Raw genomic sequence first — 27,585 nt, 5'->3', positions numbered from 1 at the left:
GCTCATCAGAGGAGGCTTTCTGTTGTACTCTGAGGTCAAAGGCCGTCATTCCAAACCAGCATCATCGTCTGCTGCGACGGCAGAGTGTCCTGCCTTCACAAGAGTGCAAAGGCCTCGCATTCAAGGAGCCTGGAGCTGCACTACAATAGTGTGAGAGAAAGAGGGAATGAAAATAAACACGGGTTAAAAAGACACTCTTCATGAATTCCCCGAAAACCTGAAAGGCAAATACTGTGAGTTGGCTGGCAGTCCTGGGCAGGCATGTGGACAATGAGTATGGCTTGGCTCTGTCTATCAGCCTACACTGTCCTTCTTGTTGGGTGCTTTCTAACAGCTGCCATGGAAAATGATGTCACTCCACGCCTCACCTTCTCCTACAGTAAGTTTAACAACTTCTTGAGCATCAATTGCAGTCACCATGACATTGATATTGCACTGCTGCAGTACAAGAGGATCATTTTTGGGTAAGATGTCTTGCAGTGTTTTAATGCAATTCACTCTTCCCGTCATAGGTATTAATGTAGTGTTTGAAAATACCTGCTAAAAAGTAATCTATTACAGTGAAGCAACTATTAATGTGATCACTGATTACTACTATAAAATCATTAATGGATTTACAATTTTCATGAACACGTCAATTGTTGATTTTGTCACACATGAAAACAGGTGCAGAGCTAATGTTCCTCTCTGTACTGTTGTTAGATTTAGTTATCCAAAGCTTTGGTCACCACAGTATCACTGATAGATTTGAGGCTCTAAAGATTTTATTGCATATGTTTGTAATACTGTACTGATTTCTGCATGATTGTTGAAAATTGCATCCCTCGAGCACACATAACAGAGCCTAGTAAAATAATTGTGTGGAACCCAAACTGACTTACAACTAATTGATGTAACTTCAGCTGAGCTTAATGAGTGAATACATTGGACTGAACTAAACTGTGTTTACAGCTCAGTCAGTGTGAAACAGCAACACTTCAAAAACACATACGCACAATAAAAAAATCTAAATTGAGTGAAAGAGAAGTAACACACGCATTACTCAAATGGCTACATACTTTTAATTCTTAGTTACTAGTGAAGTAACTTGTTCAAAGAAGAAACAACTTATTGTAATCAAGTACAAAGATATTTTTTTACAAAACTACCAGGCCATTATTACTCAGTAAGGAAGCGACGGGCTTCATACTTCTGTTAAGAGGTTCCAAACTCACACTTTTTTTTTTATTGTGTGCACCTTTTAGATGTATTGAGTATTCATCTCTTCATATAAGGGTCTAACATCATGTTTTATATAGATCCTTCAGTCATACCGTCTCACAATACCATTAACAAATAAAGAATCATACACAGGATTTGCTTAACACACTGTGTCTTTGTTTAGCGCATATTAACTTCGATTCTGTTACTGTCGTTGTTTCAGTATTGTTAGTTTGGAATAACTGTTACCAAATGTGGCCACTCTGACAATAGAGGGTTCATCAGATCTATCGGCAGAATGGCAGAACGTCCAGTAAAGGTCAGAAAGAACAGCAATACAAGTTATGAGCAGTTTAGATACTTTGTTTTCTCTTTCTGCTGCGCATGACTTGTATGATTAACAATCAACAGAAACAGCTGTTTTTGTTTTTCATCTACCCATCTGAAGTCTGGGGGTCCATATTTGTGACAGTGTCTGGATTTTTGAGCTCTCACATTCTGCTGATCATTCCCTATGCTGTCTCTGTTCATTAACTACGTCCCAAAATCAATACACTTCATGTGTGTTCATTGTGAGAGCTAAAAGGATTCAGGTGGGAGAAGTGGCCTTTGTCTCTTTGGTTTAAATTCCATGTAAATCCACACGGAGAATGGGCGCTGCTCTGTCAGGATGCCTCTGTTGAGCACCTGCAGGTCAGACATAATTACAAAATTAACAGACCTATTGTGTTGTGACTTACTGATGGCAGTCAGACATAGTCTCACTGCACAGCTGAGTTATTGCTCTTAAATAGTTTGTTTTTGTAAAGCGTGTGTTTGCTTGGTAAATTATTTGGGTTTGCGAAAGAGTAAATGTCCCTGTTTTAGCCCTTGAATATGTCAGAGATACAGGTGGACTCACCTATTGTGCAGTTTAGTTTGGAGTATTAATCCCTTTGCTCTCGTCATAGAGGGTGTCGTAGCCACTCGTACCGAGCAGAGTTGAGATCTGCACTGATGTAATTATGCAAATTATATGTGCACTTAAGATGACAAGTTTGATTTAAACATTAATTTTACCCTGGCAGCTCCCTACGGAATTCAACAAGATGATGCATGATGGGATCGGTGAAGGTCCTTGAACTTCAGTTAGTCACTAATACTCATTAAAGAGAAGACTGTCTTGATGGATCTTTGTTAGTGATCTATTATAGACGTTGATTCAGTTTCCAGCATTGGGGCTGATTTTGAGCCAGGCAAGCTTTTATAAGAGGATCCTTGTTGCTTGTCTGAGCTTGTGCCTTTCCACTTCTATAGCAACAGGTAATCTTTCTCAACTCTCAGCCTCAGCAAAGCCCTCAACTCAGCCCTGGCAGAGCATTTCATAACAACGCACACCATCAATCACCCACTGAAAAGACGCTTTCACTCTTTTCCCCGTTCCGATGAAAGATTGGCTTTTAGGGTGTGTAGCCAATGTTAAACAACACCACAAAACCCACATGTCAAAGGTTTGCCGTGTATATTTCATTATATATTCCATGTATTCCCTACATCTAAAGCTATTAAAGGTAGGACATCTTTTCCAGCTCGTCTGTTTTAGTAATATTATTGGAGCTCAGCATACTTATCCCTCGTCATTAGCTTTTATGTTGCCATAACTTTGACCACATTGATAAGGTTTCACCTTTTGGTGGCGGGTCATGCAGGAAATGACACAGCTTTAACAACAGAGGTAGTTACAATCCCCCATAAAACTTAACAAGGAGCCATTTTATCAGCTCCCTCTGACATATCTTGAAGTGGTTCACAGCTTAGACATACTTGTAATTCAGTCGCAGGCTTATGTAGCAAGACCCAGTAAGAATATCTTTGCAGACCCATTTTTTAGGCTTTAGATTGTGACACAAGGGAAAGAACAAGCTTGAGCCAGCTCAGGAGGGTTAACACGTCCTGCTGATAGTCATTGACTTGCTATGGTAATGTCAGTTCTGCTACAGTGACATTTTCCAGGCTCCTGCAGAAAGGCTTTGTCACATTGTGTTTACAGTATCAAAGCAGAATGCAGAGCTGCAGGCCTGTGGGACCTGAACTTTATACGGCAGAAACTGCCTGGTCTTTTCATGGTTTCTGGTCGTTGTTGTCCCCTCTGGATGCCGGTTAGCTTGACAGCTTGCATGCTTGAACCTCGGCGGTGTAGGCAGACCACAGGCCTGCATGGCTGATCCTCATCCGGTTATATTTTCAGAGACCAGCTTCCCCTCCTCTTCCCTCTTGTGCTCTCTCTCTCTCTCTCTCTCTCTCTCTCTCTCTCTCTCTCTCTCTCTCTCTGTCCCTTGGTCCCCGCCTCTGCCTTAATGAAGAGGGTAATCTGCCATGAATAATGAATGGGGATTTGTATGTGTTATGGTGTGAACACTTGTCTGGTTCTCATTATGCGCCTATCAGTACGGATCATGGGTTCAGGGAGTAAAGCCTGCATCTGCTTTTCTCTCCACTTTTGTTCCAGGGTTTAATGCAAACCATGCTTGAATGGCTTAGTGTTTTGGAAGACTATTTAAAGACACACCTATAAGCCGTTTAGTTTGCCCGCCTTTTCCCCTGGATGTGTGCAGCCCTCTGTCACACATCGTGCGACAGTCGTGCTTTCATTTTGTTGAGGGGGTCATGCCCGCAGTCGCCCCGGGAATGAAGCAGTTTTAATTATTTATAAGCTGTCATGTCTGGACCAGATGAATCAGCCACTCTTGAGTAATTCAAAATGACAGTGGTGTCAAGTGAGATAACAGCTTTTCAATACTGTGTTGATACCACATAGCTGAACAGCACTTTTACATGATATGAATGCTTAAATACACTCCATCATGTCACTTGTTAAGGATTTTTTCATTTCTGGAAATTCAGAGTCACTGTTGAAAAGATGCTGCACAGTAAAGACTTTGATTGTGACTTTATTCAGTTGTAATTGAATTAACAACTGTATAATTTCCGAGCAGAAGAAGAGTGATGAGTCATTTCTGTTCTCTAGTATGCAATCTCCACTGATGTATCAGCATGAAAATAATAATTTTCTTAAACGTTAAGGTACATAATTAGAAAAAAAAACAGAAAAAATATTATGTTTATTCCCTGTAAATATTACTCATTGTTATACTTTTTGCTTACTCATTAACAGTCAATGTTAACTTGTAGGCTGTGTTTGAACGGTATTGATTTTCTGACATGAAAAATGCTAATGCAATTCATTGGCTGAAAAATAACTTCAGCGCACGCAAACTTTAGCACAAAGGTAGAAATTGACCCAAGGTTATCTAAGTTAAGAATGTCAGACTTCCCAATAGAACAGTATTCATCGGCAATAAAAACTGTAAAACTCTTTTAATGGTGGTAGATGTTATCATAAAACATTTTTTCTACAGTTAATTAAATTATAAAAATGTGTTTTGATGAAAAGAATATTAGTTTTACTGTCTACATATTTCTTCTTTTTCTTCTTCTTCTTCTTCTTCTTTTTTTTTTTAATTGATTTTCAATCAATAAAAACAGACCAAATAAGTTGCTTAACCATTAAGGCTCAAATATTCTTCCTCTCAACATGTAGATTGCTATGTGTGTTTCAAACACTGTCATGTGTCTCTTACGTTGGCGTGGTTGTTCATCAATCCATGCAGTGGGGAGTGAATCTTGTTGGTTTCATGTGGGACGACCTTTCACATCCAAACATCGATGAAACAGGTTCAAATTGTTGAAATAGGACATTTGTTTGAAGGATTTAAATTTTGTCTTGGGGGGGATAATTTGTTGCCTTTTGTTTTGAACTTTGCAAGTGAAGACATTTATAAGTTGTCCACACAAGTCATCTGAATTGCTTCTTTGTGCTGATGTCTTAGTGAGCTCATGAGCGAGATTTACTTGTATCGACACATTCACACAGTCTTTCTTGGATGTGGTCGTCTTTTCTGTTGTCTTCCACATTATGTTGATGTCTTTGGTCCTTTCACTGGTCGTACATGAGCTATATTTACACAACACTGCCCCATGGTCATCGGTGGTATTACTCCATTTGCCGCCCATCAGAAAGATCCCTGGAATCATGCCAAATTGCATATGCAATGAATGCAGAAGACCGAAAGACGGCTCCAGTTATATTGTCTGTGTATTCAACGTAGGGCATGTTTGAGCCATTACCAAAACCTCAAAGGGACAAGAGGCTGAAGCTGCTTGATTCATGAATTTTCAGGGTCTTGTGAGGGCAGGGATCTCGCAACCTGGACAGGTCAGAGTGCTCCTGTACACTGAGACCTGGCCAGGACCCCATGTGCAGCTTTTTTGTTTTATCCTCCAGAGGTGTTCACACCAGAAGGAAGGGTTATATTGAGTTCTTGATGAGCCTGCAGCTGGTTTTCATTATTCTGGTTAATCCTGGGTCAGCTTTACCAGCAATGTTGACAGCACCCGGCCTTATCGACATTTTTCATGAGAAAAGGATGCTTTAGGGTGAAAAGGTGGCCGCGCTTTCATAAATGATGGCTTTAATAAATGAGGAACAGATTGTTGTATGTAAATGTTAACAGATTCATTATGTTGCCACCACTTCACTATCCCACCACATAAATTGCTCCACCGGTGCTTTTTTTTTATTGCCCATCCTGCTGTGTGCACATCCAATGCACATATTTTAATCGCTGCTCTTTCCTCAGCATTCACAGTACTTGCAGTGTTCACAATATAACTCTCTCGCCTCTTCTTCCTGAAGTCATGTCCAAAATTACCACCTATCTCAGAATCAGGATGGTGCAGCGCACACAATATCCTGCTAACAAGATGCAGCCCCACAATTTACCAACACAAACAGCAGGCTCACAGCTTGCCTAATGAATCTCCTGGTGACTTGACCCTCTTGGCCTGTTGTCTTAATGCACTCCAGATGCTTCTGTCTCCGTCCTTCAGCCTCCCAGGTTTGCTCTCCCACACAATTACCCATTCAGCGGTAGCTCCTAATAGCCAGTTTAAAATTACTTGGGAGAATTTAGTTAGTGCTCCTGTGTGGGCTGTTTTCCATCTTGATGTCACCAGACAATACCACAGTAGTGGGAATTCTGGCATTGCCCTGACACTGACCCAGTGGGAATCCTGTTGGGGCTGCGGCTCCCTGTTGCACCAGTCATTGCTTCCCTCTCACTCGAGAGTCTTAATTACTTCTCTGAAAGCAATTGGATTTTACAAGAGTTCAGCTGTTCCATCCCAAGCAAAGTCCTTGAACAAGTACAGTTGGTAGATGAAGACAATGGGAAGAGATTTATCCCCAATGTCCCCCTGGACTGCTTCTGATCATCTTTCTTCCTTTCTCATGAATGTCATTTCTGTCATCTTATTTTCACAGGATTATGCTACTGTAAAGGTATCCCCACTCATCTCTCAGTCCTCAGTGTCTTTATAAAATAACCTAAATAAATTGCATCACAGTTTCCCAACTGTGACACTGAGGATTTATTTTTCTTGCTCTTCCTGTGGTGCTCTCACTGGACACCATATATCTATATGAAGGGTAAGGATGTATTAGAAAGAAATAGGTATTGTCTTTAGTGATGAAGACGCCAAATCCCTCTGGCTGTCAGTGAGATGTGGAATAATGTTTGCAAGAATATGAATATCTGAATAAATTTACCATATTTTCTATAAGAAAGAACTCAATGTATGATAGCTCAGTTGCTAGACCAGATCACTAATTCAATCTGTTTAAGCTCTTAGTCAAAATACTGAACTTTTTAAAATCCTGCTGGCTCTTGTGGTGGAGTTTACATGTTTTCCTTTTACATTCATGTTACCTTAACTTTATCACGCAATTCAAAGACATGATTGTTGACTGATTTGGTGAGTTGCTTATTGTTTGAAAAAGTCCCGAAAATCTTTTTTTCCTGAGTTGATCCCATGATAAACAGGCATTAGCTCTGGTACGTTAGTATCTTTGACTAAATTAAACGATCCATCTCAGTTCATTGTGTTAAGTGTGTCTTGTGAGCATTCAACCCTGTTTGCAATGTAACTCTTGCCCCCATAAGATGATCTTGCAAGCATTCTTGTCACACTCTCTCATACACGAGTATATAGGTCGTCTGTATGGTCAGAAGACTGGAAACGGGTCATCTGATTTCCCTGCATAGATGATCTATAATGAGCATCCTTTGCTTGCACTTGTAGACAACAAAGAGACACAGCTTTTTCTCTTTGTGTTAACTCTGAACAGGATGAAATGATAATCTTATAAACAGCCAAGCAACCAAGGCAGGTGCTTTTTGTACACACTTAGTACAGGAGTCCAGTTTTAGGTAGAAATCTGATGCTGGGGGAGGTTTTTCCAGATTTTATGCGTACTTTAACACTCACATGCAGTCTGTCTTAGTTTCTATCAATGTTTTGTTGTAGTTCTGCAGAAAGCAAATAGGAGTGGGTGCTTTAAATGAGGTATACAATCGCCCGATCTCCTGAACATACAGCTGTGAGAGCTGATAACGGCTGCCTCCTCTTAAGGGAGGGCACTGGCTGAATCAGCCTGTTACATGTGGCCTACAAAAGAGGCCTTTAAGATTTTCTGTCACTGAAGAAATTACTCCACAATCCCTCTCCAGAGGGGATGTTCCACAATTTTAATGATTCTTCCACTTTTTTTGGTCATACACCAATCATGGAATCTGCTCCAAAGTTGTGGCGGGATTCCTTTAAGCCCGGTATAATTAATTTCTACTCTAAATAGATTAGCAAGTCAGTCTCTGGGAGTATTTCAGTCCATTTAGCAGTGTCATTTGCAGAAATGACTTTTAATTACATAATAATGGCAATGATCTCATATTGCTTGCAGCTGTCAGAGGTTGAACTGCTGCTGTTCATGCGCTAGTAGAAGAGGCCACGCATGAAGTGCTCCAACCACACAAAGCTGCTCTTTTAAACTCCAAGGTTCAGAGGTCAGGTGTCAATGACATGGTGAGGTGCAAAGCCCTCCAGCTCTGTCGACTGGCTCCCTCTTTGTGTGCTGTTTTTAGTTGCAGCTGGATGGAGAGCTTGTTTCTTCAACCCAATAGAAAAGTTTGGCAGTTCGGTGTCTGATTCTTCCACAAAATGTGTCACACAGAAGAGCCACAGGAGCACATTATTAAGCAAAAACTTATTTGCTGAGCAACCATTTATATGCTGCGATTTTTTTTGAGATACAGAAAAGATGCTGTATCTCAGAGGAAATCGAGGTGAACTCGAATTTGTTTGAAAAATGACAAGTGAGTAATTCGGTGGATATCCCAGGTTCTCTGGATAATTCACAGGCTTCAGTTTTCACAGGGACGGTTTCTTTTGTAGAAAGAGATTTTGGTGAAAAATGTTATCTGCAGAGTGTCTAATGCAATAGAGCTACTGTTCTTGACATGCTGGCTCCTGTTCAGTTTTTCTGATATCTTGACCCGATGTATCTCAGAGAAGTGGAGAAAAAATGTATTCCAGAAAAATCATTTTTGTCAAGTCTCTAAACATTTAACACAAGTCTATTTTATTTTGTTGGATGAACACTTATACAGGACTGGTGAGAAGTAGAAAAACGTATCCTACGTAAGTGGAATTTTTTCAAATATTTATACTTGAGTTATTACTTTTACTGAATACGTTTTAACACAAATTGTATTGAAATGTGGATGAACCCTCGAACTAAACCCCTCCAAGTCACTTCAAGTTAAAGATAATCTAATGTTTATAATGACCTTCTTTCATTTTGTTATTCTGAAAAAACTGAAGTGACCTTCTGTTGTGTTCTGTTCTTCAGTCGTGACACGGTAGCCCTCTGTTGCCGCTAGCAGTTCCTCTTTCACTCTTACGTACCTTCTTTGAACTCCTCCGTCTGCCTCTCTTCTCCTGATGTACACCACAACATTTCTGGGGCTGCATTGTCATGGATTGACCCATCAAGAGCCGACCTCAGACAGTCAAAACAACAATAGAGGAGACTCTTTAAGAGACTGTGGTATATTTGCAGTGGGGGTTCATTCGATCACTAGACATGGTTTGAGGGTAACAGTCTGCACAGTGTTTGACCCTGTCGGTGAGTGGACCAGGAGTTTTGTAGCCTAAGGATCTTGCAGAGTTGCAGCAGATAGTATTACCCACTAAATAATATTGTACTTACTTTTATGATTGTGATCATTTACAATGACGAATAAGAGTCATTTATTTGTAGCTACATGTGTGGTCGGATTAGTGAAAGTTCATGACTGTTCATTGACTGAAACATGATATATGCTGGCCTATCCCATTAATTAGTTAACAGGCTTACAAATGGAAATCCTTTACGTATTATATTACATGTGTACGGCTCTAATTTTTGTAGTCAATATCTCAAACCGTAGTTGTCATATTGCCATAAGGTCATAAAGTTCTGTAAGTGCAAGGTAACATTAGCTTTCAGTTCAGTCTCTTCGCTATTTATTAACTGTGAAGGTCGTGACGGTCTCCAAACCACAAGATTTCACAAATTAAAAATGGCAAGAAATTGCCTTTCAGAATGTCAGACTTCTTCCAGACCATTTTGCTTCACATCCAATGACCAAATATTTTCTGGACTAAGGAGTGGTTATGCGATCAACATTTCACAATTGTCATGTGTATCTATCACACACAACCACTGCACGACCTTCGTGCATCGATTGCAGGACAGTCAAAAGTGCCTGAATCTTTTTTTACTCATGTTCAAATGCCAAGCGTGTGTCATGCCACATGTGTGCAAATCCCTTTGCTTTAGACATTTTTGAGCAGCATTTTTGCAACATTTGTGCTTTTGACAACAAGTACAACTTCCGTGTATCACAAGTAAAAATGTCACTAACTCATCTGTATTTTCACAATGAGATTGGAGCTTCAAATAGCAGTTTATTATCAGTCTGATTATAGAATACATCTTTGCGCTCTATTTTTACCTCCACCGGAACTCAAGACAGACGTCTTGCACGTTCTACCAGTTAACCTATGCATACTGTAGAATCCAATCATCAAGCTGGAAGGCAGACACACACACGCAAGCAAGCAGGCAAGCACACACGCAAGCACGCACGCTTCCAACACTGTGCTGTAGCTTTAAGATTGCCTTTTCTTTCAGCATACCTTGTTGAGCTCACTGGCAAAATGTTAATGTAGAAATGCACCATTGAACAATTACCCACTCCTTCAAAGAAATGTAACACAGTCATCCAGCAGTTTTTTGGCAGAAAAATTATTGTTTTACTGAAATTATACAGGAAAAGCTTTCCATAACCCTCCCGGATATCTTTAATGAGACTCAGTCGGGGGCTGTATTGTTTCTCTTTGTCATCTGTAGTTGCTGAGTATGTCAGTGGAGATCTGACTGCAGAGAATAATTGTGTAGATTTCCTTCCCTGCGAAAATCCCTCAAAGCTTTTGTTTAGGTTCAAGCTTTGGCATTTGTCTTTCTCTCTCTGTAAATCACAGTTAAATTTGCCCATGGCTGTGTGTGTGTGTGTGTGTGTATGGGGGGGGGGGGGGGGGGGGGGGGCAACCGGCTTGGAGCAGGAGTCCATTTATCCTGTAATGATGATGACGAGGAGAGGGAACGGCCCCACTGGGTCCATGTACAGTATGTTGAGCAGAGTCTCTCGTGGTTTTACAGACAGAATTAACCACAATGTGCCTCACTGTTGCCGTGGCGATATGCTGCTGTTAAAATGTCTTCCTGAGGGAGAGGAAGTCTCAACCTCCTGCACCTACTCGCTGAGGTGAGGTTATATTGGGTCACTCGTACCGCAGGGCGCATAACACATTGTTAGAACATAATGAGCCTATCTGCAGTGGATTCATTTTATGCGGGGAAGTGCCATATCTTTAATTATTACCAGCATCTGTGGTTGTAATCCAATTTTGGTCTACCATGCCTGTAATCCCTGTGAATTTAGACGGAAATAAAATCTTCAGAAGAGGTGCCTCAACTCAAGTCAACTGTCAGATTAAAATGAACTCACAGGAATTTTTTTAAACAGGGCAACAAGCCTTCATTTCATGTTCTCTGGACTCGGTTTGCATTGTAATTTCCCACTGAATAAATATTTTGCTGTGGCTTCACACATTAAATTTTCAGGTCTGATGATCACATATCTGAAAACAACATTAAAGCTGATTTCATCTGGGTTATCAAGATAAACCGGGTATGAACCTGAACTCTACATATGGTTATATCTGAAAGTTAGGAATGTAACAGAGATTTCTAACTGCTTGATCTCATTTCAACAGAATGTAATTAGTAAAACAGTCATTAGACATTGAGGCTAATGTCACAGCTTCACAACACTAATTAAGCTTTTTGTTTTCTAGATTTTACAAAATGAAAAACAAAACACAATTTTCCTTTACAAGTTATTCATAACTTGTTTGTTTTTATACTTTTCATCATGTGAGGTGAAGAATGTGAAACTCGGTTGAAGAAAAAGAAAGATCTCTTTTAGCTTTGAAGTGCAGCTTATTGATTTCTGTGCTGTCTTTTAGAGCAGTCATTAAAGAATGAATCACAAAGATCAACTATGAAATACCATCACTGAGAAAAACAATATTAGAGAACCTCACTGTAAAATAACTGGAGTTTATCGGCCTATTATTTTCCCCTCCTTCATTCGTCACATTTCAGGGGCAGAAATCTCGTATCGCGGCTTCAGTCACTTTAAGTTTCCATCAGCTCACAGTTTCTGTTTTTGCTGGCAAGCAATTAGGACAAGTTGTTCAAGCTGGGCTGGCAGTGGGGGCCTCCAGACTGCTGCAAATCGGAGATACACGCAGGCCTTTAAAGCAGTGATTAGGAGAGCTGATGATTTAACCCTGGGCTACAGTCAGGAGGCGTTAATGTGGTTGGAGCAAAGCCACCTGCTGAGGAAGAGGACTCTCTCTTACTCTGAAGAGCAGCTACTTGGATTTAGAAGACATTTATTACTTGTGTTAAACCTGTTTTTGGTGTATCAAATACAGAGTGGCTTGTGAGATTATTTGTAGTGAACGCACTGTCCTGCAGTCTAAATCCAGGAGTTTCTGTTGTCATCCTGACACTGACCCTGCGATCGCAATATCACTGGAATGACTTTGAATGGAACTTTATCTCACCTTTTCTTGTCTTTGGTAACCAGTCTCAGACACACATGCGTATATAAATTCAATGGACCAATTCACCTAATATGCATGTTTTTGGAATGTAGAAGCAAAATAGAGTAGAGTACTCCGGAAAGCCATTCACACATATAGGAAGAATGTACACACTCTTGGTGCTCTCAAAGTGCTAACCACTATGTCACCGTGTGATCACTTTTGCATGCTTTCTCATAAACTACCAAGAAATAAATATTTTTTCACTACTGTGCATTTGTAGATGTAGATTAATGCATTGTTTTTCCCCAGTATATGTAACTTAAGATACCTATAAAATATCTTAACTGTGTACAGTGTATGTGGTGCTAGCAAGTTCGATTAATGCAAAGCATCTTGTGTTTCTGTACTGTACATCAATTACAGTGAGCTTTCACAAAAAGAAGAGGCGATCCATTACTTTGCATATTAAAGTATATTTTATTCATTTGCAGCTTTAACAGGCTAACAGGCTTATAATGTAAAGGACAGTGTGCTTGCTATAGTCTGCCGACACGGATTCTCAAATGAATTCTCTGTCGTTTCTGTTCTTCTTTTTTTTTACAGATGCAAAAGAGAGGACGACCAGAAGTTTCTCAGTCAGCGGAGTCTCCAACTTTACCTCCGTCCTTCTCAGTAATGAAGACAACATGCTGTATGTTGGTGCCCGGGAGATTCTCTTCGCCCTCAACCTCTCTGATATCAGTGCAGCCAAGCTCCAAAGAAATGTAAGAACATCTGTAAACTGCTCCACCATATAGTCTGCACTGTATCAATATGAATGTAGTTATAATAGGATCTCAGGGGTGCCACATTAATATGGTGATAAATATGATACGATCCCACCGGTCCAATGAGAATATAACACACTTCACTGTATTATACCAACATCGCCAGTCTGACAGTGTTTCTCTCCTGCAGCTCACGTGGAAAACTCCAGAGAGGAAGAGAGACGAGTGCAGTTTCAAAGGCAAAGACCTGCAGGTTAGTCAGCTGCCGCTTTCAAGCTTGAGCAGATGAGCTCATCCAGCTCCAGCATTATTTGCATGACTGCAGGTTTGCCTGGTTGGCTAAATTGACTATTACTGCCCTTGGTAAACAGACTCCAGGCAGTACGCTGGATTTTTCCTGTCGACTTATAGATTTCTGGTTTCCCACATTGGGTTTCCCTCCTTTCATACACACTGCTCCTCTGTCACACTCTTTCTTTTGTCAGCCAGCTGTTAACCATAAGCAAACTGAGATTATTCACTCAGCAAAAACATGTTGGGCACGAAACAAAAACTCAAGTTTGAGCAAATTTTAAAGAAGTCCAAAAGTTGCTTTACTTAAAATTACAAGTTACCTGGAAATATGACTCATGCTTTGCTTTTAAGCAGTAGCAGAGCTTTTGACACTGTGTGGCTCAGTTTGACTACACGTCATCTTGGCCTGTTTAAGTTAATCACTAGTCACTATTAAAGTCTGTATTTTCATCTCTCCACAGCAGGCAATCAGACAAGCTGGGTAATTTTTTGGATGGCATAATGCCAGTATTGCCATAACACCTGTTTCCAGAAAGAAAAAGATTAACAAACAAATGACGATGACACAAAGCAGCAACAAAAAAGCTGAGATGAACCAGTTTGTAAAAATCAGTAAACAGCTCTTATACTACATAACAGCCGATTCAGGGACAGAGATAGCAGCTCTGCCAACTGTGTTCATCGAAAACAAAAACGAGCTCACAGAAATGTCAGTAAATTATAACTTTGTAATTTATTTCGAAATTAGTCATCTGTGCATTACTGCTGAAACTGTTAGTGTCACAGTAGCCTGCTAATTTATAATGTGTTATTCCAAGCACTCCACATTCGTGATGAACTTCATTTAAATAGCAATTTTCAAAAGCAGAGTTAAAAGTATTTCACAGAATAAAACAATAAAGACATATAGGTTAAAAAAAAAGAAGATGTATGTATATCGATGAAAGTAAATATAAAAAAGTGAAAATTAAGCAAGACAGAATTTAATAGTGGCTTTTGAAGTAAAATAATGCCATAGTCTGAAATAAACATCAACATTGCACAAATTACAAGCTGCTGGTTAAAAACTGCAATTGAATCAAGCAATTTGTAGTTCAAAGCATAAAGTTACACCTTTATCTTCCACCTGCATGTCTGTAATTAATTTGATTTCCTTGCACACCACCCTAGCTTTGTTAACAAACGTTTCTAAACCACCCTTCTGCGTTGTGGAATATTTTGGCGTCAACTTCATAAAAGATCAACAAAGTCAACTACTTTTAATGTGATGTTTGTTTCTGTGTTTCTTATTTAGACGGATTGCTTCAACTACGTCAAGATTTTACTACGAATAAACAGCACCCATCTCTACGTGTGTGGAACTTATGCCTTCAGCCCAGTCTGTGCCTATATTGTAAGTGTAACATATTTTTCGAGCACCTTGTTTTGTGTTCTCTTTTATATCAAATTTTCTTGCACTAACCCTGGAACAAAACTGTATACATTTATGATGCTGTTATTAGATTCATAAGGAAGAAAATACACAGTCAAATGCATGCTCCTCTGCTTCCTGCCTCTAAACTCACTTAGCAGTCTGGCCGAAGCTTCTGCCAGCGAGATACAATATGAATGCATTATTTTATTACATGCTGTGCCTATGGGAAATGGATCAAAATATTTAATGCATGTAATTTCATTATATGAGCATCAATTTGATGTCCAATCCTCTGCTTTAAATATTTCAGGGCCTTTTAGAACAATCCATAGCAAACATGAATGACCTGAGGGGTGACTGTCAGAGCAGGTTATGGATCGACTTTTAATAACTGTGTGTGTTGTTTCTCCTCCAGAACACTGCAGACTTCTCCTTCGTCAAGAGTGATACGGGTGAGATTGTTACCGAGGATGGACGAAGCCGCTGCCCATTCAACCCTGAATACAAGTCCACGGCCATCATGGCTGGTAGGTCTCACAAAGCTGTCAGCTCCCGATAGAAACCAGGCTTTGTTAGAAGTTTTGATTTATAAAATCCTCCGTGGGAATCAGAGGAGAAACGAGATACATGTGGTTGATACAGACACAAATTAGGGCGTAACCTCTGGATTTCATTACCGTGGATGACGCAGAAGCCCATTCCCCTGTGATAAATACTGTCATTATGCTGGTCTTCTTTTCTGCATTGCAGACGGGGAGTTGTATGCTGGTACAGTCAGTAATTTCCAAGGAAATGAACCCATCATTTACAAGAGTCTAAGCCAAGGAACTGCTCTAAAAACAGAAAACTCCCTCAACTGGCTTCAAGGTAGGTGTTGTGGCGAGACATCAAGACTTTTCATTATATAATCATACATAATAAAAAGGTAGATGCATCAAACCTTATACGATGCAGGGCCCTTCTCCAGCTATATGTGCCAGTAGATAATATGTATAGGAAGAGTCTTACCAGCAATCTGCACTCCATTTAATGTGTGGATGTCAGGGGGAATAGGGGCGTCTGTCCCCGAATCCCTGTGTGACAGTATTGTTGCTTTCCTTTCAGACCCTGCCTTTGTTGGCTCTGCCTACATACAGGAGAGCCAGCCCAAGGGCAACCCAGTGGGCGATGATGATAAGATTTACTTCTTCTTCAGTGAAGCGGGAAAGGAGTTTGATTTCTTTGACAACACGATTGTGTCACGCATTGCTCGCGTGTGTAAGGTGAGTGATGCTTGAAGGAAGATAGTCCATCTAAAGAGGCTTTTTTTTTTTAACCCTTCAGCAGCATCAACCCCCACCATCAATGTAGGAATCCATCAAACCAGGGAAGGAGGGGCTTGTTTGTGTGCTTGCGCATTTTGCATGTACAAGTCTTTATTAAGACTATATATATCTATACGAAAAGTTAATCTCGTCTTGTGTGCTTATAGTTGATGTAAATATGACAAATTTAATTTGGAAGAAAATAAGGATTAAAACCCAACATGGAGATTGCATTTTCCTGTGACTTTGCTTCACCCGTCAGGTCAGGGACTTGTTAGCCATCTTTAAGTGCAGCAGAATGGAGCAAGTACAGTAGATGGTGCTATGATCCGAAAAGAGGCGGCCGCAAGGAAGATTATTTGGGTGAAAGCTAAAAATACTTTTTAGGGTTTTTGCAATTCTTACAGGATTATTAAGGCCATCTTTTGTTTGTTTTACACATCCTTCGGTGGTCGCTGATTTTCGCCCATACAAGAAGTCAGAATGAAGTAATCTGACATTTTGAAAGTGTACATGCCAGTTTCTTGTTTGACGGATTCTTTAACTATCAACAAGGCCATTGCTTATCTCTTTGAAAGGAATCATATGTATTAAACATGTATTTCAACAGTTTAAAGTGGTGCCAAATAGAGCCCATGTTGTGAATCACAGTGCTGCTGCAGTCATTGCCCAGAGGCTGTATTTTCTTTATCTTCATGCAATTATCCTTTCAGTTTTTCCATACATCACATTTAAGGACAGCACATTCCAGTTGACAGAGTTACGCAAATATTGACGTGCAACACATTATTAACGGGCTTTCTCACGGTTAAAATATGGGCTGAATTTTAAGCATCCTGAGCTTATATAATAGTCCACAACGTGCCCCCTGAATAAGGCTGAAACAAGGAAGTGGGAAATGAAAATCACAGCTTTAATACGAGGTGCATTCTTAGTAGACAGATGCATTCACGTGCTTTGAGTATCACTATAGTGCAATACAGGTCCAGATGAATTATTAAAGGCCAGTCTTTGTCCTCATCCCTCAAAGTTCTGTTTGACTCTCTGTGGTGGCTGCAGTCCCTGTGTTTGTTGTGTATGCAGGTGTTTAGAACACAGGTTTCACTTCATCGAGGCTAACTATGGAATGATAAACAATGTTTGGCTGGAAACAAACAACACAAAGCATGTTCTAATTTGCAGGCTTGTTCAGCTTCCCAGAAAGAAGCCATTACTGCCTGCCATGTACTTGGCTTTTTGAACAGCTTTTTGAACAAGGGGATGCTTTTACAAGGGATTAATGAATGGGATGCATTTGCTTCAATTATTCAGAAGTCAGTTTAAGCCCAGAGTGGCATTAAATTATAAAACTGGGTTCAGCCAGAAGGACCAGAGAATATGTATGTTGCTCATTATCTGCCTGGGTTACTACAATAAGTAATTGCTTCAGAAGCTCAGTGTTGGTCATGTGTCATTTCCCCTCTCATCCTGTGCTGCCATTTCCTCTTACAAATGTAATACTGAACCAGAGTCAACTGAAGCTGCATCTTCAAGGGTTTTATGCTGTTCAGGTCATGGATGGACGGATAGATGGATGGATGCATGGATGCATGGATACATGGATGCATGGATGGATGGAATTGCCATTATATACATAATATTACTACTATAATAATACCAAGACATATAGTTTATCCCAATATATGTTGATAATTCATACTAAAATAACAGCAACATATTTATCAATGAAAATAATTTTGAAATAATAAATATACTGCAAACTATATACCAATACATACAGATTAAATACACAAGAATATCACCAATACATATACATCAATATATTTGTATTAAATACACAAAAATAAGACACATATATTAATATATATCTATATTGAGATACAAATGACCACAAAATACAACCAACGTATATACCAATATATGTAGATTAATTACTTCAACATAACATTAACATGTCTCTAAATACATGCAGATTAAATACACACAAAAAACCACCATTATCCATATGAATAAACGAAACTAGGAACTAAATATACCAAATTCAGAAAGGTTACCTTTCAGGTTATTAGATCTCTGAGAAACTGAGTGTGTGGTCACCTCTTTAAATATCAGGTGAATCTAAAACCAAATGAAACTCTTAAATTGAGGCACCTTGCTGAGACCTCTGGCTCTTTGTGGAATATAATCTGTTTCAGTCTCATACATGCATCACACAATCTGGAATTACTCTCACACAGAGGCTTTCAGATGTAGTTGCCCTCCAATTTGTGCTGACATCATATCGTACAATCTGCGTAGCCAAATTAGTCTGCATGTCAAGGAGGTCCCGAGTCTCTCATAGCACTTTGAAGGCTTGTGCCAAAGGCGCTGAATCACAGCGGTAGTGTCACTGAAGAAGGATTGTCGAGGAGCAATGTCTCTTTTTCTTTTTCATTTAAAAGCATTTGCCCTCCTCTAAGCCCCGAGTGTTTTGATCTCTGCCAGTTGTGTGAGGCTGTATATTGTTTTCATGACCTAGAAGTCTGCCGCCTCAGGGTGTATCTGTGTTGTACACGCACAATTGATTTCACTCATTATGATTTTACTATAGCGGGTTAATGTTCTTCTGTTACATCAATTCACTTTTTGGACACAAAGCCTTGTTTTTGATGTGAAGAAGCAAATCAAAAATGACGGAACTGTTTTCCTGACATTGTTTAAAGTATATGTGTGGTATGTTCTGGTGTACTTGGGCTACAGCGCATATGGCACATATTACCATTTCATGGTTTGCACCATGCAAGCCTGTCAGATCCTATGAAGTCACAATGCGGATCAAACTGTACTGTGCAAAGCCATTGTCTTCAGTCACCACAGGTGTCAGACTGATATTGTTGCACCCTCTGCTGGCCTCATGTCAGAAAGACTTTGAACCTGCAATATTTGTGTTGCAGGGTGACATCGGAGGTGAGAGGGTTTTGCAGAAGAAATGGACGACCTTCTTGAAAGCTCAGCTTCTTTGCTCTCTGCCGGATGACGGTTTCCCTTTCAACATCATCCAGGACATGTTTGTGCTCACGCCCAGCCCCGAGGACTGGGAGAACACCGTGTTTTATGGAGTCTTTACATCTCAGTGGTGAGCACCTCACTTTCGATGGATTTAATCAACACATCGTCAAAGTTGTTCAGTTGATGTATTTCAGATGTGCTGTGCAGATGTTTGCGTACATGAGAAATGAAATCTTATTAAATCGGAATCAATATCCTAATAAATTGAAACATGTGGCGAGTAAAACTATTAATCATTTCATGACAATACTTTGATTTAGTTGTTGGTAAAACTGAAGTTGGTTGGATTTATATTTAGCTTCTGTGGAGAAAAAAGATTTCCAACAGTGCAGGCTGTATAGAAACACTCGCCACATATTTAGATTAAGTATTCATTAACACGAGAATAGTTGTGACTATTTTTTGATTGCCTTTACATCCCAACGGCTGATAAGATCATTTTATGAAGTATAAAAAAGGAATTCCAGCATTCACCAAAGAAATTACTGGTTAAGATAAAACATGCGCAATGTGAGAGTTTGTGGGGCAGAATACAAGCTCTATGAGGGGGGCTAATGCTACCACACTTTGGAAGTCCCACTTCAGATGATAGCAAATTCCTCTGGAATTTTCCAGATACAATTATTTGTACTTTTTAAGAGTATATTTTTCTTGGGACTAGCTGTTCTGTTAAGGCCAGAAACAAAACAAGAGAGTTGTGTACTCTCCACCACAGTCATGAAATCTATGAAAGCTTTGGAGATTTAAATGATGAAGAAAGACCATTAGAGAGATACAATTAACCGGAAATATATTCCACCCACTGTGGCAGGTGGGCTTCTTCTTAGGGAATTTGTACTCATTTGAATTTGTAATGTATTGCGTTTAATTTTTGCAGGGTGTATGTACGAAGAACATTCTCAAACAAAAGAGGAGACGAAACATTGTGCACTTGACCCATGATGGCTGTAATGGTTTCTCACTCATTCGTTTATGTCTCACAAGGTATAAGGGGGCATCAGGAAGCTCCGCTGTGTGCTCCTTCACCATGGACCAGGTGGAAAAGGCTTTTAACGGGCGATACCGTGAGGTGAACAGAGAGACCCAGCAGTGGTACACATACAACCATCCAGTCCCAGAGCCCAGGCCTGGAGCGGTGAGTGCTTGTTTGCTGCTCTCTACTGGAGAAACTGAATAAATACATGTCTCAGTGACAGTATATGTTATGAAGTTTCAGGTGTTTCTTTTACAACCTCAGTTTCTCCTCAAAATGATGACCCTTTTATTTCCTGATGGGATTAACACAGTTACATCACATAAGTCCTACAACAATAAGAATAAGAAGCTATGTAAATACACACAGTGTCAATATCCATTAAGAATGACCATATGGAAAGTGTTAACTTCAGTTGTGTTGCCTCCACAGTGTATCACCAATGCTGCCCGGGAGCAGGGCATCTCCTCCTCACTGCACATGCCCGATAAGGTGCTGAACTTCGTCAAAGACCACTTCCTGATGGACAGTGTGATCCGCAGCCAGCCACTTCTACTGAAACGCAACGTACGCTACACGCAAATCGCCGTCCATCGAGTCCAGGCAGCCAAAAAGGCCTACCATGTGCTCTTCATCGGCACGGGTAAATGATTTCTGATGATTTATCATTTTATCATTTATCATTTATCATATCACTTTCCAGGAAAAAAAACCTAAAAGAAACCTTCTGAACACTTTCAGAAATAAATGTCTGGAAAAAGGCCTGCATCGTAGTATCAATAATATGTACAGTGCATAAGTTATCTTCGCCTAAGTATAATACAATTGTCTAAAATATACAAGATAAAATCGTGAATCAGTTTATGTAGTATGTGTGTGTGCCAGTTTATTTGAACTTTGCCTGACTTATTTACTGTGAGTCTTTGCAAGAAATCATGATTCAAAATAATTCTAAGACTAAAAAACTAATATTTATAATATTATATGATAAGCTAAAGTGAACAATAATAAATGTAACAGGTGTGACATTTGGAGGGTTTATATAATGGCATAACTACTTGGCTTTCTGTGGTACTACTTTTGTTGTTTGTGGATCTTGTGAGCTGGTAACAACAAAATCTAGTGTGAAATTCCTCATGATTGTCTGACTTCAACCAAAATGTGCAAATTATTCTGAACTTAAATTTGTTCCATTTAATCTTAGTTAGGGGTAGTTACAACTTTTTTTCCAGCAGGACAGAATGACTTTCTGAAGTGAAATATTTTAAACTGAAGTTTTAATTGCAATAAACTTTACTCATGACTAATCGGTTTTGGGGTGTTTTTTTCTAGATGATGGGAGGCTCCATAAAGCAATCAATGTCAACAACAAGATGCACATCATCGAGGAGATGGTGGTTTTCCGTGACTCCCAGCCAGTGCAGCACATCGAACTGGATTCAGAAAAGGTACGTTGGGGTGCTCAGAGAGGAGTGGGGTCCATTTTAATTCACAGAGCTCGCTCCTTGTGTCGACTAATGACCTTAGTAAATTCATTTACTGGCAGTTTAGAGATTCCATGAGCCATTAAGAGTCACGGCCTGAAGCAGGCTGCATGTTCACTGAGCTAATTACGCGCATGTTTCTCTCGGGGGATCTGTAAACAGCTGGGGCTGGAACAGCTGGATCTGTGACACTTCCTGAATCCTGGCATGTGTTTGCTTTGGCGTACACACCAGGGCAAAGGAATTCCTTTTTAGCCGTTTGAAAGTAAACCCAGTAGATTTAGATCAGTGTCGGACAGTGACGTCTCTGGATCAAAATAGTAACCCAGTAACTGCATTTGGGGCACTTCTTTTCTCTCCCCGTGCCTTCTGTCATCTCTCTCGCTCTTCTCACAGGGCAAGCTGTATGTTTCCTCTTTCTCTGAACTGGTGGAGGTCCCAGTAGCTAACTGCACTAATTACCAGAGCTGTGGGGAGTGCATCCTCTCCAGGGACCCTTTCTGCGCCTGGAATGGGAAGCAGTGTGTGGACGTCAGACAGACTCCACCAAGCAAGTATGTATCCCCCTGCACCGGAATCTACAAACAAGCTTTCTCTGATATGCAAATATTAGATGATAGAAGATTGCTTTTAAGAAAAGCAACCTGAATGATTAATGTTGTGTTTTTCAGTACCTGGCAGCACGATGTCGACGAAGCAGACACATCAGCTATTTGCAATAAGACTCTGCAGAGCCGTCGGTTTGCTAAGCCTCCACCTACACGTATGTGACCTCCTCCTCTCCAAACTGTCAGACTCACAGAGCAGGACTCTGCATTCAGTTTTTTGTTTTTTTTCTATTTGCTTTTTCTATTAAAATGTGCTCATTGTGTCGATCCATTATTATTCAGAAATCTTTGACAGATAAGGTGGCACAGCTCATTTCATGCAATATCTGACTCAGTCTGCCTCTGCTTTGCCTTTTCCCCAGGAATGTCATCATGCCAGGTGATTATTATCCCGGCCAACACATTCAAAGTGCTGCCTTGCAAGCTGCGCTCTAATTTGGCTGAAAGGAAATGGGAGTTCAGCGAGAGCGCGGGTCATTTTCATTACCCCAGCCCCGAGGGCGGTCTCGTGGTGGTGGCTCAAGCTGACCGACAAGAAACCTACGAGTGCTGGTCAGTGGAAGAAGGCTTCAGGCAGCTGTTGGCCAACTACTGCGTGAGGGGGGAGCCCCGACAGGAGAGCACCACCCTGACTGGCCGCTCGCGCACACCGCAGATTTCCCAGGAGGAGTTCATCATCCTGCCGGGGGAGACCCGCTCGCCACAGATCAACACCAAGACCTACTGGAATGAGCTGATCGTGGTGTGCGCCCTCTTGGCCTTCTCCCTCGTGGTCTTCTCCCTGTTTGTAGTTTACAGGAACCGCGACCACATGAAGTCCATGCTGAAGGAGGGAGAGTGTCCCAACATGCAGCAGAAGAAGCCCAGGATTGTGGGGAAGCCCGCCGAGAACTTACCGCTGAACGGCAACACAGTCACAGCATCGGCGTCGGATCATAAGGGGTACCAGACCCTTAACGACAACTACATCTGCAGCACTCCGCCGCACGAGTGCTCGTCGCCAGACAACAGCAAGAGCTTCTCCGAGTCGGAGAAGAGGCCTCTGAACTTGAGAGAGAGTCACGTGGAGATTTCTCCGACATGCCCGCGGCCTCGAGTCAGACTGGGCTCGGAGATTAAAGACTCTATAGTGTGAGGACGGCTTCATGTTATGTGGAGTGACTCATTATAAACTCAAAAGGAAAGAATGCACTTGTCAAGAAAGACAAAACACAAGAGGGTTAAAAGCACTCTCATGGAGAAACATTTCATCACACAGATTTTGCACTTTGTCTTTTTTTGTGTTTCTGCTCCTGTGGTCCATGTGCATTTCATTTGATTCTCCTTTCATCCCTCAGTTTTTTATTAGAATTTTTTATTTTTTTTCAAAGCATTTGAAGCACAGTGAAGAAGTTCCAGTTTGCCTTCTGACATTTGATGCTTACACATTTGGCTCACAGGAATATAACAAGCATTCGAGGTGGCACCGACCACAAACCCCATCTACCGGTTGATTTTTCAGAGCATTGCCATTCAGTCCGTCCATAGAAACACACTGGTGATGCTCTGGGAGGCAGAGTTATCCTCAACCTCAACGTGTTGAGCCACCAACGGCTGACACAGTATTTGCTGTTTTGGTTTCATTCTGTCAGCTTGTAAGAGTCTACCCTTCACAGAGGCTATGCACTATGTACTGTACTGTAGCAAGGTAAACGCTCACACCAGAAAATACACAAACAAGTCAGTGACAGGCAAGAAAGATTTTTAAAAAAAAAGAAAAGAAAAGACTCAACTGTCACCGTTTCTTAGATAACCCGTGTGGATTCACACAACTATACTCATTGTTTCAGCCCTAAATAGAACTCAAGACTGAAACTGTTAAAAGAAGCGATTAAAACATTTAATCCAAACTTTATGAACTGGTAGAAATCACATCAGTAGAAATGTTCCACTTCAATCACGACACACAAAGGAAATGATATAATTTAGTGAAAAATGAAGCCACTTACAGAGCTATATAGCGTATTGAAATTGTTACCAGGTATAGATATTCCTCAGAGGAGACCTGACTTCATTTGACTGAAGCGTCAAGAGTTGTCTTGCTTTCTTTTCTCCAATTGTGACAAAGGGGAAAAGCTCATTCCAGGTATTATCATGCTGTTCTTTATGGGATAGGCAGTCTATGCAAAGCAAATAATGTGAAATGAGGTGAACACACAAAAAAAAAAAGAAGAAAAAAAAAACCTCACCTGGAGAACGAGTAAGCACAAGGGGTGTCGGCACTGTTGATTACTTTGAATTCAGTGGCACTGCAAACACACACGCACACACTCACACACACACACACACAGAGAGAGAGAGAGAGAGCTGCTGTTACAATGCTTACATTGTAATTGCTCCTGCTATTAAAAATGTACTTAATTAAAAGTTCACAGTATTTTCCCCAAAAACAATTCAAGGAATGGTGGCATGTTTATGTGTTTAAGGAGCTGGGAAAGTACCATTTCACACTAACATGTTTGCACCCCCCCCCAAAAAAAATCTGCAAATAAATGTCAAACATATGGGAATACTAACAAACTTCATGTGCGAGGCTAAATTAAGTCAAGCTGTTTAATTTTTTTTTTTTTTTAAGGTTTATTTATGTAGTAACAAGAGTCTATTCTGCCGCCTCCCCTGTTCACTGGAGCTAGTTTTTGTGTCAGACTCCCCTCCTGCCACATCTGAGATTTGAACCTGGGTACATTTTGGCATGCCGTCCGTCTGTAGATGAGCAAATGCCATCGTATCAAGTCAAAAACTTTGAGGATCTGTCAGAAACTTCCCAATTTAACAGCGTGCGGAGGCATTTTTCCCTGTTGGAGATGGGAGCTTTTCCACCTCCCAGTTACTTATGAACGTTACATAATGTACAATGTGAGGCATCTCTATAACATATCTACAAAACATATTTGTCAGCTCACCAAATTCAAATCAAGTAATTCATTAATTCCACCTCTGCACATGGTACATACATACATAAGAACACACATACGCACATTACACCAACTGTAAGTACCGGTATGCAAGAGATTTTAGCCATTTTGCTGCGTTTTAGGCAGAAATTTGGAATAAAAAGTCAGAGAAAGGCTGCCATAATTAAAACAAATGATCAGAACAGATGAGGGTCCAGTATGATGAGGTAAATCTGTGGCAAGAGGTTTTATTGCAGCTTGGTAAAAGTTACAAAGTATTTATGAGGATAACGTGGCCAAATGTTTATTTTACAGAGAGGCATTTTTCAGTCATTCTTTAATGTTTTAAATACCTGTCACTGTTCACAAAAGGGAAATTATATTAAATACAGTATTTAAATAGTATATGTATTCATAACGTGACTTTAATACCACACATTTGTATAGCCTCACTTTTATTATGGTTATGAACTGATGAGTGATGATGAATTCAAGGAAAGAGCCTCTGCTTTGCTTGAGTGGTTTAATAGGCAACCATAAAAGCAATAACATTCATTCACATTCAGTAAAAAAAAAAAAAAGAAAACATAATATTAGTGCATTTTAATTGTGGAGTATAAACCACACAAATCACCAAATTTATGAGTCAGATAATAGCACAACTTAATTTTTTATAATATTTCCTACAGTGTTATTTTTAAGTCTTACTTGTGTTTGGTTCTGAGATTGTGACGAGGCCAGTAAAGTTAAGAGGTGGACAAAATGCAAAGGCATACAGTTTGACTCAGAATGCGTAGGATTTGCACATGATGTTAAAAGCCTTAGTACAAATGCGAGTTATGGATCTGGTGTGGAATTTGCCTTTGGCGGGAGTGGATAATGCCTTCTGAAACAATAATCAAGAGATGTGCCTCATAGGATGATATAAACCAGTGGTTTTCAAAGTGTGGGATGGTCTTTTCCTCCAGAATGAGAACTCTCGGGGTAAGGGAGAAGATTATTCCTTTGATTTTTGAGAGGAAATCATAAGAGTAGAGACTTGAATTCAATTACAGCAAGTAAGGATGATGAAGACCAATGAGAATAAGAAAATAAAGTTTAGTCCAAAACCATAATTGAAACAGTGGCCAGAAGAAAAATTGAAGATTTTTCAAATTAACAGCATCTCAGACCACAAGGAGATTTGTGTTTTTTTTTTGTTGCCTCTGGATCCCAGCTGCATTTAACCATAATATCTTGTCATTCAAGAAAGCATCAAGAAGTCTGGCATCCAACCAAAAAAAAAACCCAGACAAATTCTTGTGATAAACAATCTTATGCAGTGGAGGGACGAGGGGTGTACACTGCCATTCTCCCACACTTTGAAGACCTCTGACATAAACCAACCAGGTAGTCGTACTGGAGAGTTGAATGCTCCTCCGTGGGTGTGAGGGAACTGGGTATGGAGGAAATAATGAATACATGTAATTTAATAGAGACAGTGCTGTACAAAATGTGCTAATAGGTGTTTCTTTTTTGTTTGTATGGCTTCAACCTCAGTCAGGGAACATTTCTTTTCTTAAACTGTAGTAAACGGATGAACCACTGGTTGATTTTTTTTTTTAAATGATCAAATAAAAGTATTATGTTACATTTCCTGTAAATGGCACTGCAAAGATGATTCTCAAAGACTTTCCATCTATAATCACTCATGCAGTATGAAAGACTCACGCTTTGACTGTTATTTAAAAACCAAGGGCAGCTTTTGTTGAAGCGGCTGTCATCAGAACAAGACAAAATTTATGAACAAAGCACATAGTGGCCGGGATTTAGTGAACCGTGTGCAGGTATACTTTTCTTTGAATAACAGCCTAAACTCAGAATGCCACAGTGAACTTATTGTTGTCTGCTTTCTCTTAATAAACCACTATAGTCAGGCCTTCTATTTGTGACAGTACAAGTTGCTCAATCTTGTCAACATGTATTGTAAGCTAAAAAAAGAAAAAAAGAAAGAAAAGAAAACGTTTTTATGTAAAATTGTTTTGTAAATTCAGCTGCCAATGTAAAAAAAAAAAACAATTGTGAATTGTATTTTTTTGTATCATACATCACTACTGTTTCTTTTTTCTTTTTTTGTATTGTATATAAAAAGCACTTTATTTTAATTTTTCAAATAAAGATAAAATGGATACTTTTTTTTTATTTGAATGGGTCATTATTTCAGTTAGTAATCGTAAACACTTATAGTTGCGTTTTCATATATCCTGTTTACCGGAGGAAAGTAAATGTGGTTGATTTGGTCTAATGGGGGCAGTTTCGCATCATTTCATGTCACAATATCACTGGTTTTGAATCATTTTCATGTCTCATTTTGTCTGTTTTCATGTCTTTGTATTCATTTCTAGGCTCAATTCTGGTTATTTTTCCACGTATTTTCGTAATTACGGGATTATCATGACACTTTATGGCTTCTTCCATTTCACA

General features: G+C 39.9%; 1 protein-coding gene across 1 annotated transcript; it reads left to right on the top strand.

The window, feature by feature from the left end:
* Window positions 1-261: 261 nt before the first annotated feature.
* Window positions 262-27,245, top strand: sema4ba (sema domain, immunoglobulin domain (Ig), transmembrane domain (TM) and short cytoplasmic domain, (semaphorin) 4Ba; the record flags this gene model as incomplete). The annotated part of the gene is made up of 14 exons (XM_080505198.1): window positions 262-379; window positions 12,901-13,061; window positions 13,255-13,317; window positions 14,653-14,751; window positions 15,188-15,299; window positions 15,523-15,639; window positions 15,877-16,034; window positions 19,010-19,191; window positions 20,109-20,259; window positions 20,530-20,740; window positions 21,430-21,545; window positions 21,978-22,135; window positions 22,253-22,344; window positions 22,552-27,245. The coding sequence occupies 14 exons, from the start codon at window positions 262-264 to the stop codon at window positions 23,322-23,324; spliced, it is 2,511 nt and encodes an 836-aa protein (XP_080361324.1). The 3' UTR covers window positions 23,325-27,245.
* Window positions 27,246-27,585: the final 340 nt, after the last annotated feature.

This window comes from Blennius ocellaris (genome assembly GCF_963422515.1).
Source record: "Blennius ocellaris genome assembly, chromosome: 11".
NCBI classification, from domain to species: Eukaryota; Metazoa; Chordata; class Actinopteri; order Blenniiformes; family Blenniidae; genus Blennius; species Blennius ocellaris.
This window is presented reverse-complemented; position numbering and strand designations above follow the sequence as displayed.